The sequence below is a fragment of the Excalfactoria chinensis genome, chromosome 21 (assembly GCF_039878825.1).
Source record: "Excalfactoria chinensis isolate bCotChi1 chromosome 21, bCotChi1.hap2, whole genome shotgun sequence".
Taxonomy (NCBI): Eukaryota; Metazoa; Chordata; class Aves; order Galliformes; family Phasianidae; genus Excalfactoria; species Excalfactoria chinensis.
Genome location: NC_092845.1, coordinates 2050143 through 2069417, shown reverse-complemented (window position 1 = coordinate 2069417; position 19275 = coordinate 2050143). Strand labels below are relative to the sequence as shown.

General features: G+C 42.5%; 1 protein-coding gene across 4 annotated transcripts in view; it reads right to left on the bottom strand.

Moving 5' to 3' along the window:
• The window catches only part of KMT2A (lysine methyltransferase 2A), a 45805-nt gene that overhangs the window by 8835 nt on the left and 17695 nt on the right, over positions 1–19275 (bottom strand). For 3 of the 4 annotated variants that reach the window (XM_072355137.1, XM_072355135.1, XM_072355138.1), the window contains 24 exons: positions 19037–19101; positions 18086–18457; positions 17398–17471; positions 16509–16637; positions 15554–15667; positions 14237–14383; positions 13883–13978; positions 13261–13381; positions 12385–12498; positions 11869–12053; positions 11438–11611; positions 10495–10605; positions 10193–10266; positions 9540–9733; positions 9043–9149; positions 8361–8498; positions 8101–8259; positions 7846–7963; positions 7683–7761; positions 7272–7432; positions 6595–6780; positions 1993–6304; positions 1132–1212; positions 639–703 (listed from right to left, as the gene is read on the bottom strand). In XM_072355137.1, the coding sequence (XP_072211238.1) occupies positions 639–703; positions 1132–1212; positions 1993–6304; positions 6595–6780; positions 7272–7432; positions 7683–7761; positions 7846–7963; positions 8101–8259; positions 8361–8498; positions 9043–9149; positions 9540–9733; positions 10193–10266; positions 10495–10605; positions 11438–11611; positions 11869–12053; positions 12385–12498; positions 13261–13381; positions 13883–13978; positions 14237–14383; positions 15554–15667; positions 16509–16637; positions 17398–17471; positions 18086–18457; positions 19037–19101 (7376 nt within the window). The remainder of the gene's footprint in view (positions 1–638; positions 704–1131; positions 1213–1992; positions 6305–6594; positions 6781–7271; positions 7433–7682; positions 7762–7845; positions 7964–8100; positions 8260–8360; positions 8499–9042; positions 9150–9539; positions 9734–10192; positions 10267–10494; positions 10606–11437; positions 11612–11868; positions 12054–12384; positions 12499–13260; positions 13382–13882; positions 13979–14236; positions 14384–15553; positions 15668–16508; positions 16638–17397; positions 17472–18085; positions 18458–19036; positions 19102–19275) is intronic. The other variant, XM_072355136.1, reaches the window with a different exon arrangement.

Genomic DNA, 19275 nt, shown 5'->3' with positions numbered 1-19275 from the left:
CCACTCACATAAGGACTCATACAAATGTACCAACATTCATATCTTGGTGGAGGGACAAAATCTATTCATTCTGAAGCTATTTTAACAACAGATGACATTAGTAGCTTCTAAACAGCTATTACAGGAGAACCAGGTTTCCATAAATCATCATTTGCAGTAAGGACAAAGTGCAGAAAGACTATTATTTTATATGTGAGAGCTATTCACACTACTGCAACCGCACGTAAGTGACAGCAGACTGGGAAGATATGAAGGACAACAGTCTACATTTCCAGATTTACTTTGAAACATTCAAAAAAGGCCTCAGAGCTCTCATATATGGCAGTCAAACTAAAATATACTTTCTAAGAATCGAGTTTCCAAACAGAGATTTTACTCAAAGGAAAAAATTCCAGACAGCACCGCAGTGTAAAATCTCAAGTACTGAAATTCTCACCAGCCAAAAATTAGAAACAACTATTTGAGCAGATTTTATTAATAGTGAACAAACCTTTCCTCCCTTCAAGGCATGAATAACAAGACTATTAGCTCTGAGATTTTTCTCTGCGAGAACAAGAGAGACAAATTAGAACAACAAGCTACCAGCTTCCCAGTCATGGAGAGCCCCAGGATCTGGTGCATGTGAAGAAACAACATACCTGCATTTTCTTGCTCACTTGTCGAGGTCTGTGTTGGTTGAGATTCTGGGATAACTGCTGTTTGCCTTCAGAGGGAAGGAAGTGAAAATGAAGAACATGAATAACCATTTTACTACACCTGAGCCATTGTTAAGTATGTTCTAATGTGAGCACAATTGGAAATGAACAGGAAGATTCTATTCGGTTGCATTTATCTTTGTGGCTTCCATCAGTCAGTAGACTGACTTAACAGAACCTGTGATCTGTCGTTCTTATTAGTCCTGCTCTCTAATAAGATGTTTGCTAACACAGGATCTGCTTGAGTAAGAAATGCATTTCCCACAGCTATATTAAAACCAAAATAAAAAACATGGCTGCTCATTACAGACTGAAAACTTCCAAGATAAACCTGTTAGCAAAGACTCCTTGCATTCTTCAGACTTTTTTATGTATTGATTTATTTATTTAAGATCAGGTCACCAAAACCTGACACAAAGGTGTACTTCATGCTTACCCTGTAGACTGGCCGCATTGTGTTTGTGATGGCTGATCTGTGCTTGCTGCATCCTGCATATCTGTCTTCACAGCAGGAGTCCTGGAAGAAAAAGAGTAAGGAACATTCAAACTACCTTCCAAATCACACATGCTATAAATGAGACTGGAAGGCAGTAATAGATCTACTGGGATTTGCAACAAGTGCTTCGGCAGTTCAGCACAACTACAGAAGGAGTAACAACAGCTGCTCCTGTGATAGGAGAAAACAGATCACATTCCCAGCACTGCATGAGATTCAAGAGGAACGGTTCTGAGCAACCACAAGCCACACACTCAGGGGTCAAGTGATGTACAGTGGAACACAGACACAATCACAGCAAATATTTACAGACTGAAACAAATTGGCAAGTAATCAACAACACACACACACACAACAAAAGCTATAAGCCATCTAAAGAGTTCTGAATCAGCTGTTTGAGAATCAGGCTCATTTCAGAACACTGAAATGATCAAGTAATCACAGGCGTCACGTGCAGTATTTCTCAGTTACCAAAATGCTAATGTTCTTCAGCACCAGCAATAATTTAGGACCAACCACTAAGGTAGCCAGAACTGAAAATAAGGGGTGCAATCTTTAAGGTGCTAATAGCGAATAGAAGCCCTCCTCACCCTGATCCTCAAAGGCTCAAGTTTCTCAACCTTCCCTTTCCAGAGGCAAAAGTTCTAAGAACTTCTTCAGAGATCTGCTTTCCAAAGCCAGGTGAGGTTTTACATTAGAAACTATCATTCAAAAGGCAAATCTGCTGTAGATACAGGTGCAACATTTTCTCTTATACTGCTGCAAAATCTCATGGACGAGCAAAGCAAGCACTTCCCTTACCTTGCAGCTGAGACCTGGGGTGCAGCAGTGGTCCCTCTGTCAGGAACCTGTGCTTCAGAGGAACCGGTCCACATGTGAGAAGTTTTGTGCTTCTTTCCATTCCCTTTCTCTAAAGACGGCTGAATGCGTTTGATTTTTGGCTTCATTTTCGATGAGCCAAGCACAGAGCTACTTGCAGACTGCTGGCCAGACGATGGGGAGCCTCCAGGAGATGCTGAACTGGCATGCATCACAGATGAGGAAACCTTGTTTTGTTCGAGTCCGGTACTGTTGGGAACATCAACCAGCTGTGGAAAGCTTGACAGCTGAGCTGTTGCTGAAGCTGCACCAAGGTCCAGCTGTGAGGAAGTAATCCCAGTTTTGCTGGCCAAGAGTTGTGTCATATGCTGAAGCTGATAAGAGCCTTCTGGGTCAGAAGATGACTGGGCAACTGTCATGCTCATACTCTGAGCTGAAGGCAGAACACAGATGCTCGATGCAGCCGTCATTGCTGCTGTAGATGGAGTTTGTGATGTTCCCAGTTGCGAAAACATCCCAGAAGCTGGTGGTAAAGTCATGTGCTGCTCCTGAAGACCAAGGCTTTGCTGACTAGCTTTGATCAAGAGGTTGCTTATGGAACCAAGGTCCCCTAATAATCCAGGGCTAGTTAACGTCACCGAGCTTTGTCCCAAAACGTGTCCAGGAACTGACCCACCAGTAGTAGGGGCTGCCGTGGCCTGCATGGATACCACGTTCAGTACTGAGGAACTTGATGCCAGCCCTGACACAGGCCCTGCTGGAAGGTGACCAGCATCTGGCCCAATAACGCTAGGAGATGTGCCAACTGCAGCAGCAGTCCCACTTTGAGGCAGCAAAGAGGTTTGCTCAAAATACATAACTCCAGACTTGGATCTTTTGATAATGTTGGGGACGGTTCTGTGGGACGTTGAATTTGCAATGGTTCCCAGATCCAATGGGTGGTTGGAAATTTGGGAGGGAGCAAAATTAATTAAAGTCATGTTTGAGACCATATCAGGAGGAGCTATTGCAGAAGGGGTTCCAGAGGGAGCCAGTTTCTTATTCTTCCTTGACTGCAGTCGAGATATTGGCCGTTTCTTGCTCAGGGCTGCAGCTGGTGTTGAAGCAGTGGTACCAAGATCAGTCCTCTGATTAGCTTCAGACACCAGCAGCTGAGGATCAGGGGGTGGCTGCACACCAATAAGGAGACCTGGCGAAGGACTGCCAATATTCGGTGGGAAGCCAGTCTGAGTGGCCGTGGAGAAGGGATGTATATGCTGGTGATGGGACATGGGCAACAACCCTTTACTAGTGGGAGGATATAAAGACTGAGATGAGGGCAAGCTTGGATTTAATCCTGTGGTCAGCGTGAGCCCGCTCCCCACAGGCCCCAGCACTGAGGCATTCGTCTCCATTACGCTCTGTGCTGAACTAACAGAAGGTGTCAACTGTATCTTTTGAGTAACGCCATTGGGAAGCGTTTGGAGCACGTAGAGTGGCTGCATATTTTGATTGACTACGAGAAGCTTTTCTGCAGCTGGTTTAAGGTGGGGTGGTGTTGTCTGTACTGCAGCATTAGAAATCTGAGAGGGGCCAGGACTATCCGTGGAATTGGGAACGTATTTCTGGTTCTGCAGGGGAACGGTGGGTGACACGGGCACTTGGATACCTGGAGTCCCACTGTTCCGAGTTAAATCCTGGTTGCTGCCATGTCCTTGCTCTACGGGGCCACAAGGCGGGCTGGCTATATGCTCTGCATCTATGTGACCCTGGATGAAGTGGTCAGGAGTCATGTGCCCTTCAGGGCTCGGGTCCACTCCTGGACTCAGAAGAGCTGTATCGCCCTCACTAGAGGTGGATTTTTCTGTGACCGTAACTCTTTTTTCCCCAGATTCCGTGGAGGGCAAGGCAAGCATTGACCTCTCTCCTGAGGAAGACAGCGAAGACTCTGAAATGACGGCAAGTCTGTTGTGATTTTGACTGGGCACCGTAGGGCTGCGAGTAGTCAGAACAGAGAGGTCAGAAGGAAGTTCCAGTGGTAATTCAAATTGTTCCTCTGCTGATATGGACGAAGAAACACTGCTATCCACCGGCTCAGCTGTTGGCAGCTGTTGAGAAAACACTTCAAACAAGCCCATGTCTTTGCCCCGGTTGCTATCGAGACCTAAACCTTCTCCAAGTGTTAGAAGTTCAGATGACGAAGACTCTGGACTTTCTCCTAATGCCTGCATGGATGGTGTGTTCTTCAGTACAAAATCCATGATGTCTGAAGGGAGGATGTTTCCACAATCATCGCTGTTGTTATTGTCAGAGTCAGATTTCAGAAGTTCTGTGTTAAAAGTATCCAGTAAGTTCTTATCAGAAGGTGTGCTCGCATGAGCCCTACGACCCGTTTCCAAAGAGCTCAGCTGAGCTTCCAGAGAATCCTGACCTTGAGTTTTAACCCTGCTCACAGGATGGCAATTATCCATCTTTGGATCAGCTTTGTGGACAGCAGGGCTTTTTGTGACTTGTACTTTCTCCCCGGTTTCTTCAGTTCTATCCAGCTTTAAGTTTTCTGTTCCATTTTCTTTCCCACTCCGTTTAGTTACTTGATTTACTTTTCTTGTTGTGGCCGTGACACTTGTATCGCTTTCAGTCCCATCATCTACACCATCTAACTGGGAGATTTTTGGAAGATCACACTGCTCTTCCTCCCTGAATAAGCTATGGGACGCAAGCCTCTCCTCTGTGTTGGAGGAAACCACTGTTCTAGTGAAATTATAGTAGTACAAGTCATCCTCATCTGACGTACTTAAATCATCTGCACCATCCACCTGTCCTTCTGCAGACCGCTTCCCTCGCTTCTTCCCTGTTGAGTTACTGTAGAATGGAATGTCTTCCTCTCCATAAGACCTCACACCATACAGAGGAGTCAGTCCAAAGAACATATTAGACCTGGCCCGAGCGCTTCTACGTGGATACCTCCGCTTGTATGAACCTTCTTCTTGAGCTTTAGACCCATCCTGAAGCATCAAGCTGTTATCTTGAACGGGCAAGTTTTCATATGCATTATTCTGAGATTCCTGTGTTGGTGCTTTATTTGGACTTCCTTGAACAACAGAGTTATCTTCCAGGCTTTCAGAATTTGAGGAGGGCTCTGTTGGAGTGGCAAGCTCTGTCCCTGCAGGCTGAGATTCAGCATCACTTTCCTGCTGTGCAGCCTTAGACTGGCCTTCGCTTTCCATCTTGAGAGGAGTCAGAGTGACTTTGACGGTGCGTTTTCTAGGTGCCTGTGATTCCTTAGAGGCCACTTCAGGCAACACTGCAGAACCTTTAGACGACCCCTGCGAAGGTGGAGACTTCTCAACGTTTTTTTCAGCAGGAATATTATTACATAACCTCTGACTGATTTGTTCAGTCACCAAACCCTGATTACCGAATTCTGATGCCAGATTTCCTTCATCGCTGCCTACTGCCTGACTTGAATCTGTAAGAGATTTCAAAGAATGCTTCTCTTTAAAACTCTCTTTCACTATCTTTTTCCCCTTCTGACGCCTGTCTCTGGAGGCAGGAACTGCCTGCTCACTTGCTGCAGGAGATCTGCTATTTACTCCTGCAGGCTTCAGCATCTTTGCATCCATCTCATCAACTGAAGTAGTTTTTTCTGGCTGTGCAGATTCCAAGTGCTGATCTCTGTCTTTCCTTGGGCCTCTCTGATGCAAAGATGGAAAGGATACTGTTTCTTTAGAAGAAAATGATCCTGCAGATTCTTGAAAGGTTCCTATTTTAACACTTATTTCCGTGCCCGACGAACAGTTTGGCTGAGTTGATGTTTTGGAGTTTCCTGCAGAAGAAAAACTATGAGCTGAATAGTCTGGGTCCCTTGAGGTCAGTGTTTTCATCTTCTCTCCCTTTGAAGGTGTGCTTTTGGCTATAGAATCTGAACTACTAGGATGTTTTCCTTCTGTAGGCTGAGATGCATCCAGCTGGTAAGTTTTAGTTCCACTTGTAGCTGCTGTTTTCTGGGAGCCTGAACTGGAAGAGCAGCTTTGAACTGGAGCACTTGCGGTACCTGAATTCACAGATCCCACATAGTGGTCAGTAGTTTTTGTACTCTGTTCATGCTCTGAAGAAGGCCCTATGATGGAAACTGAAGACAGACTGTGCCTGGAATAAGTATTCCCAGCTCGTGTAGGTGAAATCATACGGAGTTTTGATTGCTGCTGTGATAAAGAAGAAGTGCTATGTCTTCTAGAACCAATGCTCTTAAGTCCAGAGGATAGTAAAGGATCTCCCACTGTAACTATTTCATGGGTCATTGGGGTAGGACTTCCTGAGAAAATAAAACAAGAAGACTGTCAAGAGATCTGAATCCTTCACAATCAATACACACCTAATTGTTTCAATCACACGTCTTTTGACTGGCCACCTCAACTACATACATTTCAGTACATTCCTTCTCTCAAACCTATTGACATTTTCCATGTTCTTCAGAAAATAACACAAAAATAAACACCATATTCTGAATGCAGTCACAAAAAGACACTGAACCAACCCACCAACAGTTACCTCCAAAGCAAACAAAACCAAAACAGAAATCCAAGTCAACAACACTGGACATACCTGCAGAGGGTAAAGGCCTAGAGCCAGGAGACCTCTGTGTGGATGGATAACTTGGTGTCCTGATCCTGAGACCTTTTGAGATGGTGGGATAGTAACAGGAACTAGAGGTCTGAGAATGCATGGGACGATCTGGAGATGGTGGGTTTACAATTTCAGGTGTATTTCTGCTGTCTTTGAACAGAGTTTCTGTCATTGCATAAAAGAGAAACAACAGTCTAAGTCATCACTGAGCCCTAAACACTATGACCTGGTTAAGCATATACTGCCTTCAGGGTTTCACATGAAGAATCCAGGCATTTGTTAGATACACAGTCAAACACTACAGCTTTCTTGCCATCTGATGTTTTTTTTCCCCAAGAACATCGTCAAATACTTCTTATCAACATGTTACCTATTGACCCACAAAGTATATGTGAATACTGACACTAGAACTTACATTTGATGTTTTAGACCATTAGAAAAATCTCAGCTCTGTCTACTAGAAAGCAGTAGTCTCTGTTTGGGACCTGCTTACCAAGTTGCCAGTGCACTTAACACTGGAATCACAAACAGGATTCTGATCCAAATCAGATTTAAAAGCCAGAAAGTCCTAATTACTACCTGACTTCCAGGTAAGAATACACTATAGCAATTCCATGTAGAAAATATATACCTTAAGAAAGTCTTTCAAACATTACCTGTAAGGGGAACAGGGCTATGGGCAATTGTTCTGTTATCATCATGTTCTACAGTGCTATTGATATCAGGTTCTACGACTGGCGGTCGGCATTCCATGATCTTGCAGGTATAGACACAACGTTTCCTGGCATCTGTTGTACTCCAGTACACCCTGGAGCACCTGGAAGATAATTCAGACATACGTAAAATCATTTACTCAACAGCCAAGTAAGCACTGGCATTATATCACATATGCATTTTCTTGAACTTACATAGGATAAAGGCTTTCTGGTGTAACATAACGCACAGATAGCTTAGTCACAAGATTCGTTAACAGCTCATGAAAGCTGCAGTTGATTTCTACCTATGTTACCTCAGTGGTGGTTTGACTTCTGACACAGTAAGACAGTCATGAAACAGCTTATACTCACTGATAGCCAATGGGAAACAACTTATCTTCACAGTCTGAAAGGTCATTCAGAATTCCTAAACAGTCTATCGTCATTGAACCTAAGCAGAGAGAGGAACAGAAAAGTTCTGTGAACAGAGACCCAGCGCCAAAGATGAAACAAGTGCTCAGGAACAAGTTCTTACCAATCATCATGTGGATGTTCTCCGGTTCCAAGCCACTAAGAAATTTTCTTCTCAAACTGATCCCTTCAAAATCCACAAAAACTCTCCTAAGAACTTCAAACCCATTCTCAGGAACCACCTGGAGCAAGAACCCACAAAACATCTGAGTAACTTGTTCACAAGAAACACATTCAACATTAACTCTTAAGAAACATTTGTAGTTGCAGGCTGTCCCCACCTTCAAAAAGCAAAGCAAGTGTGAAAGATAAATCTCACCTCTCCTTTGATCAAATCACGGTGCCTCTGGCAGTAAACTTTCTTATCATCCAGAAAAACACAGTTCTTGGCTCGTGAGCACATGAAATGATAGTTACTCGTGCAGGAAGTGAGGCAGCAGCCCACTGTGGCACCCGACTTCTGGCAGAACTCACATCTCTACAAAAGCAAAAACAAAGGTAAATGTTTATTTATTCTAATATCAGTCAACCATCACTGTCAGCTGCCTTCATCTGCAATGGGAGAACACAAATACTCACCAGCTGCTTTCCCCTGATCACAGCCATGTGCACATTTTTCAGAGAACCATCATCATCTTCGAATACTTCTGCTGACCACAAAGCACAGTTCACGTGTGTCCACTCATTTTGGCCAATATAAAGAAGGCGTCCAGCATCCTAAGGAATGGGAAGAAACCTTTTTTCCTTTTTCTTTTTCCCACTTAAACGTTTCACAAGACACAGCAATGCACAAAAAGCCTCGTAGGTTTCAACTGCACTGAATTTAATCTTTTCTCAGTGAAAGTTTAACAAGACAGCATTACTTTTAGAGTTTAAAAGAGAGATGTTAACTAGGCAGAGAAGACTGCAGCTAAGAACACACGATATAAAAAGCAACCTTAGGAAGGAAAAAAATTCTGTTCTTGAACAAACGGCAAGAGGCTTCAGTGTAAGAAACGCACGCAGTTCACATAACTGATGCAAAGTGACATGGTGAATTTCTTAATGACATGTCCAACATTAACGCCACACTGCTTTCTAGGCAACAGTACAGCTAGAGGTCATTTTCATTCCAAAGAAGGCATGCCAAGATATGGAAAAACCAAACAAATAAAAAACCAACACCCACTACTCCACCCCTTATCTGTCCTATTCATACTACTAAATCTATAATACTGCTTAAGTCAGCTACTATCAAAATGAGCGCATGCCAGATACTTACATTAGCACTATCATCACCATATTTCAGGCACAAGGCACACTGCCTGTTGTCTTCTACGTCCGGAGGCGGATTAAGCTCAGGACTATCTTCTCTGCTTCTGTCAGAACCTTATCATTAAAAGAAAGAATGCTTTTCATTCTTGAAGGTCAGGAAGGACAAAATTTATCTGGAAAAACTGCCAGTAAGTGAACAGGGCAGAAGAGCCAAATAGCAGCCTAGAGTTTGAATAATCAGCTTGTAAGGCAAGGAAAGGCACGTATCTGCCTCTACACAGCAATCATCCTCAGGAAACAGGGGCAGGTGAAAACGTGTTTCTGGGCCAAAGCTCTGTTCAAAAACATATCAATATGTAACACTCTCTGAATGGTTTCAGGTCACACAGATCTCCAGAATTCCTCAGTCACATGAAGAACTAATACCACCCTCCCTATTAATAGAGGGCTCAAAGTGAAGCACTTTGGGTTTGGGTCTAATGGCACTGCAATCTATTTTCTCACCAGAGATAGGTGGTGTAGGAGGATGTAGAGGAGTAGGTGAATCTGGCTCTCCAGGCCCTTTGGGTTTTGGAGCTGGAATGATTTTCTTCATCAGAGGAGGCTGTTCAGTGCGGTTGTTCTCTTCACGCTCCTGCCACTGAGCATAATTGTGATCAAGGGAAGGAGGGAGCACTGCATTTGGCAGCATACCACTGCTGAAGACACAAGGAACCAGCCATTAGACCTGGCTGCACCAGATCAACTTCTGCACTGTATAGAAGCACTACAGACATTCAACATACTGTATCAACTCATTTAATTACCTTCAGTCTAAACATGCTCTCACAAAGGCTAAGATCAATCACTTATCATTTAATGTTTGTGCCATAGCTGTGTTTCTTTGGACGAAAACAGATGCAGAAGGGTCAAGATAAGAAAGGAGATGACTGATAAGCCAACACACAACATACTCAGTTCTAAGTAACACTTTTGATTTCTCTGCTTCAGAACAGTGACATGTATACAGAACACAATGGCAATGTGATTACTTCTTAAAAACAACACCATAATTACCATTAAGAAGCCAACCTCACAAACAGGCTCTTAATACTTTTTGCTTGGACAGCTGGAAAACCACACATGGTGTCATAGTCAGACACAGGACAACTACTTACTTGCTTGTTACTTTATTTGGCTCCCAAAATCTGGACTTCTTTACACTGAACCATGGAAAAACACGCTCCATTTGCTGAAAGAAAACAACATTCCATTAGAAATCTTATCCAGTGCACCTAGAAACTCAAAGAAGCTTAGCCAAGATCTACTATAAAACCAGAGAGATTTCAGTAAAACTAACAACTAAGACAAGTTATTTTTTTCTTCTTAGAAATGTGCATGATGGACATTTTGGATTCCAACAGCTACAAACAGCTGTGTGATACAAAGGAGACTTGAAAATAGCTGTAAACCCACTCACCCGAATAAAGAAGGACTTGACCATGCTATTGGCTTTTTTAATTTCTGGCTGCCCTCCATCGGAATTAATTGCTGCTTGAATTATCTTCACAATATCATCACTAAAATCCAACTGCAAGAAAAACACAACATTGTTTGATCAGCAGGATTATCTCCTGTACAGCAACATCACCCACTCACTTTTAAGGTATCAAGTGAAATTCCAGGTAACAAAACGACTGAACCAGAACATTGACTTCTGCTAGAATTTGGCTGTAAAGAAGCAAGCAGCTCTGCGTATTTGCAAACTGGCTTGCAGAATGGCTGCACAAACAAACCCATCATCTTTCCCCTCTTTTCTTTAACCAGGACCTGGCTGCTGATACACTTCACATCTACTACATTAACTACCTCACCAGCATTTGGCCAAAATCTGGCAACAGCATGTTTGCAGTGGGACTTCCTAACACACACTCCTCAAGATTACATGCTCCGTAGGAGGAAGAAAGTAGGGCTTTTTTAGGGTTTATTTTGTTTTGTTTTTAAAGCTACTCCATATAAATATTCTGGTCAACATTTTAAACAATGATCCTAGAAGAGATCACCCCTCCAAAACATGAGCTTATTGGTTTCCAAATAACTGACTACTGTCAGTGTTACTTGGCTGGTCTGTTTGCTAGGATCTGCAGATAAAGGATGACCTATCCTGTTCCATGAACATAAATAACTAAGAGCAAAAGCAGTTTAACCAAGCATCACAGCCCGTTAAAGAGAGGCATACAACAGTGCAAATTACATGTCTTTGGGCCAACACTAACATGAGTGCCAGAAAGAATTATTTTTAGCAGTATATTAGCCTGTTTTCTTGTTCATTAAGAAAAGGCTTAGGCATGCTCAGTTATAAATACCACAGGTCATTAAGCAGTTCATAGGACCTATTATTAGAACGGAGCACTTTGACATACCACAGAAACGTAACCTCCTTGATCCATTTTTCTTTTCACTCCTTCCATATCCAGAGGCTGCTGCTCCTCTTGTTTACTGACTTCTGTTAGGACAGGAGGATCAGGACCTTCTGGAGAGCTTCTCGATGGGATACTCTCCTCCGTCTCAGGATTTAAATCAGGTGGTTTTGCTGCCTGTCAGTATCAAGAAACAGATATTAGCCACTGAAGTGAGGTTGCTGCTCATGACGTACTCCCTTGCCCATTCATAAGCACAGAGATTCTCATTAGCATGAAAGAGACTCAAGTTTGGAATTCCTGTCCAGAACGACAAAAATAACAGCTTTCTGCAGTTGATCAGTAAGGCACATTGCAGGGCAGTGACCACCTATAAGGATCAAACTCATTTTTCTAAAGTCTTATTTCCAAATACGTTTCAGGCTTCAGCTTACCTGTCTGTAACGCAGCAAGTGGCTGGTAGTTCTAGAATTCAACAGGGCCGTTAAAACCTGTTTTAAAGAAACCTGCAACTCCTTTTCCAGTGCAAGACGCCATTCTGCAGGGTGCTGCTCTGTACAGTTAATGCAGGTGTATGCTACACTCTCAGGCAAGTTAGAGAGTATCTCATACATTTCATCTGGAGATGGAAAGAAAGAAAAAGAAAATAACAACCTGAACTAATTTAGTCAAGAACAGACGTGGGGAAAAGCCTTACCCTGTATACAGCACATACTGTTTACATCAGATGCCCTTTATGCAACTAAAGCATCTTGTGTAACTCATTCATACTGCATTTGAAGTAAGTCCTAAGCTTTCAGGTTATCGCTGATGTTAGTTAGGTATTTCTCAAGCAGAACACAAGTGACAGTGCTAATGCAACACTTTGCAAGACCAAAGCGTTCCCATTTTGGTCTTGTTTGCTGCTGCCTCATGCTCTTAAGGGCTGAGGAGATAAGAGTTTGCCTTACCAGAAAGGTTTTCACATTTGGAGTGTACCCAGCGGTCACATTTCCCACACTGCATCATCTTACTCTCATAGTCATCGTCATCGTAGCATTTGTCACAGAGGGGACAAAAATTCCCTGCAAACAAGAAATGAAAGATGTTTTTAATCAAAAGTTCAACTGCCACACAGACCTTAAAGGCTAGATGGTTACTTACTAGTGTGCTAAGAAAGAAGCTCTCTGAAACCTCCCACTGGTAAGCTGCCAATACAATTACATCTACTTTTACAACACTGAAAACAATGGCCACAAAAATAACCTGCTTGAAAGACCAGTTATCCCTTTTTTGTGGGGTTGTTGTGTTTTTTTTTTCGGGGGGAGGCATGTGGGGCAATGAGATTAAGTGAATCAGCTTTACAGAGCAGAATGAAAATGACAAGGATGACAGAGGCAAAAATGTAGGAGGGACACTCAAGATTTCTCCCTGGATTGATCCCTCCTAGATTCAAAGGTCTCATAACTAACACAAGAACAAACTGTTATGTTACAATAGGAAATGTGCTGCTTTTGAGACAGGATACCTTTAAAACATCTTTTTCCTCATGAGCTACTTGAAGCCCTTAACCAGCAGGTCTGTAATTCCCTTTCTATGGTATTGGCACTTAATTTTTGAAGTCTCAAACTTTCCCAGTGTAACAGTAGTGACTTTTGCTATGCACTGTGAAGCCCATGAACACAGCTTTCAAACTATGCTCTGCTTCTTGACCCTGACACCAAGTTTCACTCCTGTTCGTACCATTGACAAGCTCACAAGGCCTTCATTTTACTAACACTGGCACCACCTCATTAGAAACAGCATCTGAGAAGATACTTAGCATAAACAATTACAACTTTACGTACCTTTAGCAAAGAGTTTGGCACAATCATGACACAGTGAGAAGTCATGAGACCACTGTGCATCCCACCCTTTGCCTGGCGTTGTGGATCCACAGCTCTTGCAGCGAACACATTTGGTACATATCTGGAAGAAGGATGTGTTTGTTATTTGCTTTCATCCAGGGGCTTCTGTTCCTTTGTTCTAACGATAAATTTAATGGTTTTATTCCTTCGTGAGAGCTGAAAGCTTACACAACAGAACGAGTTTCAAACACCAGAACTTCCACTACTAAAAAAAGAGCTCCCTCCCTTTACAGTAAGATGGTGCTAATTCTAGAAAAGGAAAAATAAAATAACATTTCATATTTACACTTGAGAAAATATCACCTTTCCCTTCACCTAAGAAGGCCTATGTAGTTGTAGCGTTTCTTCCACTTAAAATACAACACTATATTTTATCAGCTTTCCAGCTTTGAATACAATGTAGTAGAAGCACTAAAAAACAGCTAGTACCAAATACACTAAAGCTTCAGCGCTGTGTGTTAATGACATCACTGCTTCCATTCTTACAAACCTCTTTCACCTTCCGGCATTATAATCAGTTAACAAGGGAATTAACCAAAGAAGAAATCTGAAAAAACCTCACCCAAACTTTCTTTTTCTTGGTGGGTTTGGTTGGGTAGTTTGGGCCCAGGCACTCAGGGTGATAGCTGTTTCGGCACTTGTTACACTCCAGCAGCTGCTACAAGAATAATGGGAGAAAGTATTGGAACAAAGATGCTAAAAGAATGCAAAATCCTGGACATTTTCATTGTACATTTAATCTCCTATCCAGAGCAATAGGAGGAAGTTGCAACTAAGCGACTTGAGCTAAATCCACAACCACAGGAGGCAGCGCTCCACTGCCTGCTGTCCCGGTTCCCAGCTGAGGGTTAGAGCAAGCAGAGCTCGAGGAGCAGCACAGGGAAGGCTGGCTGGGTTGCCCGGAGGTCAGGGGTACCTTGGTGGCCTGGTGCTGTCTCCCACACACGTGGCAGAACTTGCAGCGACGGCAACACCAGTTTTCCAGCTGGTCCTCCAGGGGCCGCTCGCTCTCCTCTAAGCAGAACTTGTGGAAAGGCTCACAACAGACCTGACAATACACAAACTGCAAGGGGGGGGAGAGGGAGGTTTTAGCAAGTCAAAAGCTTTCCTGAATTCCCGCTCGCACTCCAAACTACTTTGAATCCTGCTTTACAACTAACAGAACAAGGTCATCTATTGGTATATTTCACTGGGGAAATGGTGTGTGTACTTCGGAGCACCTTAATATACGCCTGTCTATCTAGATTATGCATCTAGCAGCAAACAGGAGTCTGATACCTTTTGTCTACATGTTCTGAGCGTTGCTAAAGGCCTATAGGCCTCTTCAGGACTTCCCTCCCTCGCTGCAACACAAGCCAACAGAACTGAAGACACATTTAGCAGAGAAGGAAGGGACACACGGAGCAGAGAGACATCTTTCCCTCTGTTTAGCTCAGAGGGTTCATTGGGAAGCTTTAAGTATCCTCTGCAAGGCTGGACATCCTAAAAAAAAACAGTCCTTGGGGCATAAACACTGCAGGCTCAAACAGGACAGAAGAATGGTTCACCTGAGCAACCTGACAGAGAAGGGGATTGGCTCCACGTGCCACTGGACCCTTGTAATCTTCAAATACACTGATGTTCACACGCAGAACTTAACCCCATTTCCCTCAAGTATTGTTTGCTCATCATACTCGAGCATTTTCTAGGTGCTAGCATCACCTTCCCAGGATGGCTGGGCTGAAAACTCTGAGAAGACATCTACCTTTTCCTGGAAATGCATTTACCAAAACTTAAGCCTAAATTCAGGTGTTTCTGCAGCACCAAAACCTCGCCAGTCACGTCTCAGCAACGATCTGCAACTCTTTGGAGATAGGGGCACCCCAGGGAAAATCAACACTGCCTAACACCACTTCAAAACTACTGAGCAGGTGTTTTAGCTTCAAGCAAAGAGAAAGCAAACTCCCTGCTTTACCTCAGCTGTGGGATCCCAAATTACATTTTAGAAGAGATGCAGGGGCTCTTGAAAACGTCATTCCTTACAGCTGACAGTGTTCACGTATAAACTAAACGCCACAGAACTCCTCAAAGACAATTCGTATGCTTTTCACTTTAGTATCTTGGGACAAAGTTTAGCAAGGACAGGTTCTCAGGTATTATTTTAATCTCTTCTTATGCTTTTTTTTTTTCTTTTCTTTTTGGTAACAATATGGTGCTGTAATTAAGTCATCAACAGCAGAACACAATGCTTTACCTCCACATGTCCACTGCTGGCACAGAGAAAACACACCACCCTGGGAGTAATAGGTACCGAGGTCACGATGCCTAACCCACCCATCTCCCAAACATTCTCCACTTCACAGTCCTCCTGAAAGTACAAAAGGATACATCACCATGCAGAATAAGGCAATACAACATCAGTATAAAGTGCTCACATTGCTGCTTTATGCACCGCGCCTTCAATAAAGTGTTCTAAAACAGAAATGGTTTTAACTTCTGCCTTGGTCTACCTTATAGAGTATATTGGAACAGGAACAACTCAGCGCTCCTCCTGCCAAGAGAGCTCAATCAAACACTAACCTTCCCTCTCCAGAAAGCAAGCCTAACAAGCATGAGAAAGTTCTTCGCAATTGCTTATCACTAAAAACGAAATGTCACAATAGTTAAACTTTATTAAAAATCCATATTTGTATAAAAACACTTACGAGATCTCACTATAACCCCCGTTATTAACACTTATATAAATGACTGAAAAAATATTAGGAAAATAATTGATTTTTATTATTTCAACATCGCTGTTCAAAATAGTACATGATTTATCAGTTAAAACCCCCAGATATCCCCCAAATACTGTGAATTACAAATTACTAACATTTTCCCCAAATCTTGTTGACCCAAGGTAAGGTTTTATAGTTCCATCTTAATGGAATCAATCTTCATAAACCTCAAATTCTTGCTCATCCTCACATTGAGAGTTAAGGTTTAAAGCTTTAAGTGTCTCTTCATCCAGTACTCTAATTATAAGGGAAAAAAAAAGGCATAACAAACTTCTAAGGATCAACCGAGTCAGGTTGGTTCCTATTTACAGTTCTCTCTGATCAGGACCAGACACACAAACTTAGAAGTCACTGTCAGCATTCTTGAGGGACTCTACTTCCAGTGTTTAGAGTCAGTTAATATTCAAATACTTAAAACATATTGTCCTCTACCTTGAAATCCACTCGGATTCTGTGGACTCCATCTGTAGGTGGCTTTTGCTTGGAACTGCTCCCATTAGTCAAAGTGCTGAGCAAATTCAGCGTGCTGCTTTCTGGCTTGCTTATAGGAGGGGGCTTTTCCTAGTCAAGTAAAGGAGCCTGCATTAATCCCAACCTCAGACATCAAAACTTCAACAGTAATTCAACACCGCACATGATTTATGTACCAGAAAAAACAACAACCAAAAAAACCAACTCATACCATCACAGAACCAACACGTGGATAAAAGTTGCAAGAAAGTAACCATTCTGCAATCCATTTCCAAAGCACTCCATAAACAATTGCATTTCTAATTCAATTTGTTGCATCTTCTCCCCCACCATCGGGTCATTCTCTCTGATCAGCGCTATCTTTTTACTTTGTTCCAGTGGGGCAGCTCTTGGTGTAATTATTACCAACACATTTCCCTCTCAGATTTAAGTGTTGCATCATTTTACAAATGATGAACCAAACATTCATCCCACAGCACACAAATCTCAGTGAAAATTAATACCTATGCTGAATTATGGGCATAAGCCAGATAAACTGGCATCCACATACTGGCACAAGGTAAAGCCTAACATTTGTACAGCTTGCTCAAACTCACAAGAAATCACGTTTCTCATTGACAAGACTGAAAACTTCCTTCTCAAATACCATAAAAGACCCTGAGTAGCATTAGGAATCGAGTTAGATCGGTCTGAAATCAGCATTCAAAGGAGAAGGAGCAGAACTGAACTCCCACAGGTATTTCAAGTACACAGAAATCTGCAGAAGGGTTAAGTAATACAGTTTTACTTTCTAGACAGACAGATGGATGCTCTCGAAATTCATTGACTGCGTACAAAAAACGGTATTCACCTTTTCTTTTGGTTTCTGTTTCACAGGGAAAGTTGGACGGGGAGCAATTTTTTTCTGTTTGTTTTGTTCTGTGCCTAGGAAGGGGGGAAAAATTATGAGTATTTCAAGTAACTAACAGGAACCTGTAGAGAAGAGAAGGGAAAAAAAAAGACAGCTGTGTAAAAAAGAGATGAATTTTAGACTGGAATTTTTTCCACCATCTTTGTGACTGTACATCACCAGCTATGACTGGGGCAGTCTGCAAGGCATGGCCAGTTGAACTTGGTCTGCTCAAACTCTTAAGTGTTCCATGTGTAAAGCAACAGAAGTCCTGGAGCTGCCTTTCTGGTCACTGTCCACACCGATCTGTACTATGTGCAATGCTAGGCTATGTTTTTGTAGTAAGACATTACACTCCTGTTGTTTCAACATTCAGGCTGTCAGTAAACTTAACAATATTGAAAATAGACTTCAAGACAGCATGACTAAAAATCACATTAAGGGTCATCCCTTAACTTTCTTCCCATCCCAATAAATTACGCAGTTCAACAAAAGGAAGCCAGTTCTAAACAAAATTACCAAAATGACTCGCTTTAATTTCACCAGATCATAAAGCACTTATCAGTTTTAAAATCCAGCAGATTTTAGCAGCATTAATACTGTTACTTAACATGATTCAAACATATTGAAGATAAACAGTCCCATTTACCTATTTCTGGCTGTGGAGGCTGCTTTTTCTTAGGCTCAGAAGTGGTAACTTTTGGTGCTTCCTTTTTCAAAGGTCCTGAGCTCGGTGGCTGAGACGGAGGGAGCTGTACTGGCTGGGCTGTCTGTTTGCCAGTCTTTCTGGCACCAGATGCAGGGGTCTGTTTGGGCTCTGGTGGGGGAACAGAGGAATTCCCATCCTCATGCTTCTCCTCCACAGGTTTACGAGCAGGTTCGCTGCTCTTCTTTACAGCACTGTCTTCTCTTGGTACAACAGTTGGAGGAGTTGGTTTCTGTCCAGAGTCCAATTGGTTCTTTCCAGAATGACTTTCTTTCTTTTCATTTGTCTTGGATTTCTTCTCTTTCTTTTTTGCAGCTAGAAAGAAAAAAGCATCAGTAAAACAACACATATAAGACTGCGCAACTTCAGATGACTCAAGTGCATTGTTAAAACTTTATCTTGAGGGAGGTTCAGCATCCTGACCAATGTGACAATAACATGCAAACCTCCAGGGGTCCAGTGCCAAGGATGCAGGGATTTAAGAAAACACATATAACGTACATACAGCTCACTTAAGGCTTATGTCAGAGACGAGGATGTGCCAAGGGATTTATCAGTCCTCATATCACTTAGGAACAAAGAAACAAACCTCTGAGAACTGGCTGAGCTTAAGTGCTGAGGGAAGGCTCATCAGCTGCCAGCAGCTGTTCCTTACAGAAAGGAGGAGAAACTACAAGTCTAAGCTGAAAAAGATAATAGCTGTCTCTGTTTATAGTTGTTAGCTGTATTCACATCTCTCCTACAACTTTCACATGACCCCAACAAAAGAGCCAGGTTCCCTGTTAGCATTTGGTTTCAGACTGAACTTTTATGATCGTATGCAGTCACAAAGAACAAAATTTAAGGTACGAATGTTTCTCTCATGCTGCACTTGAGCCAAACCTCTCAGCCTACCTTTCGCTTGCTTCTGGAGATATGCTTTTGAAGGCATCCACTGTAGATTCTGACACTTCCTCATTCTGCAAAGAAAGAACACATCACCCAATCAGAAATCAAAAGAAAAATGCAGACATTAGTAAGGCATTCCGTAAACATTCAACATGACTTAAAAAAAGAAAGAAAACCATCATCAATGCATCCAACAACTTCCTCCAAACTGTTTTCTCCTTCTTCAGAAACATTTAAAAGCACCT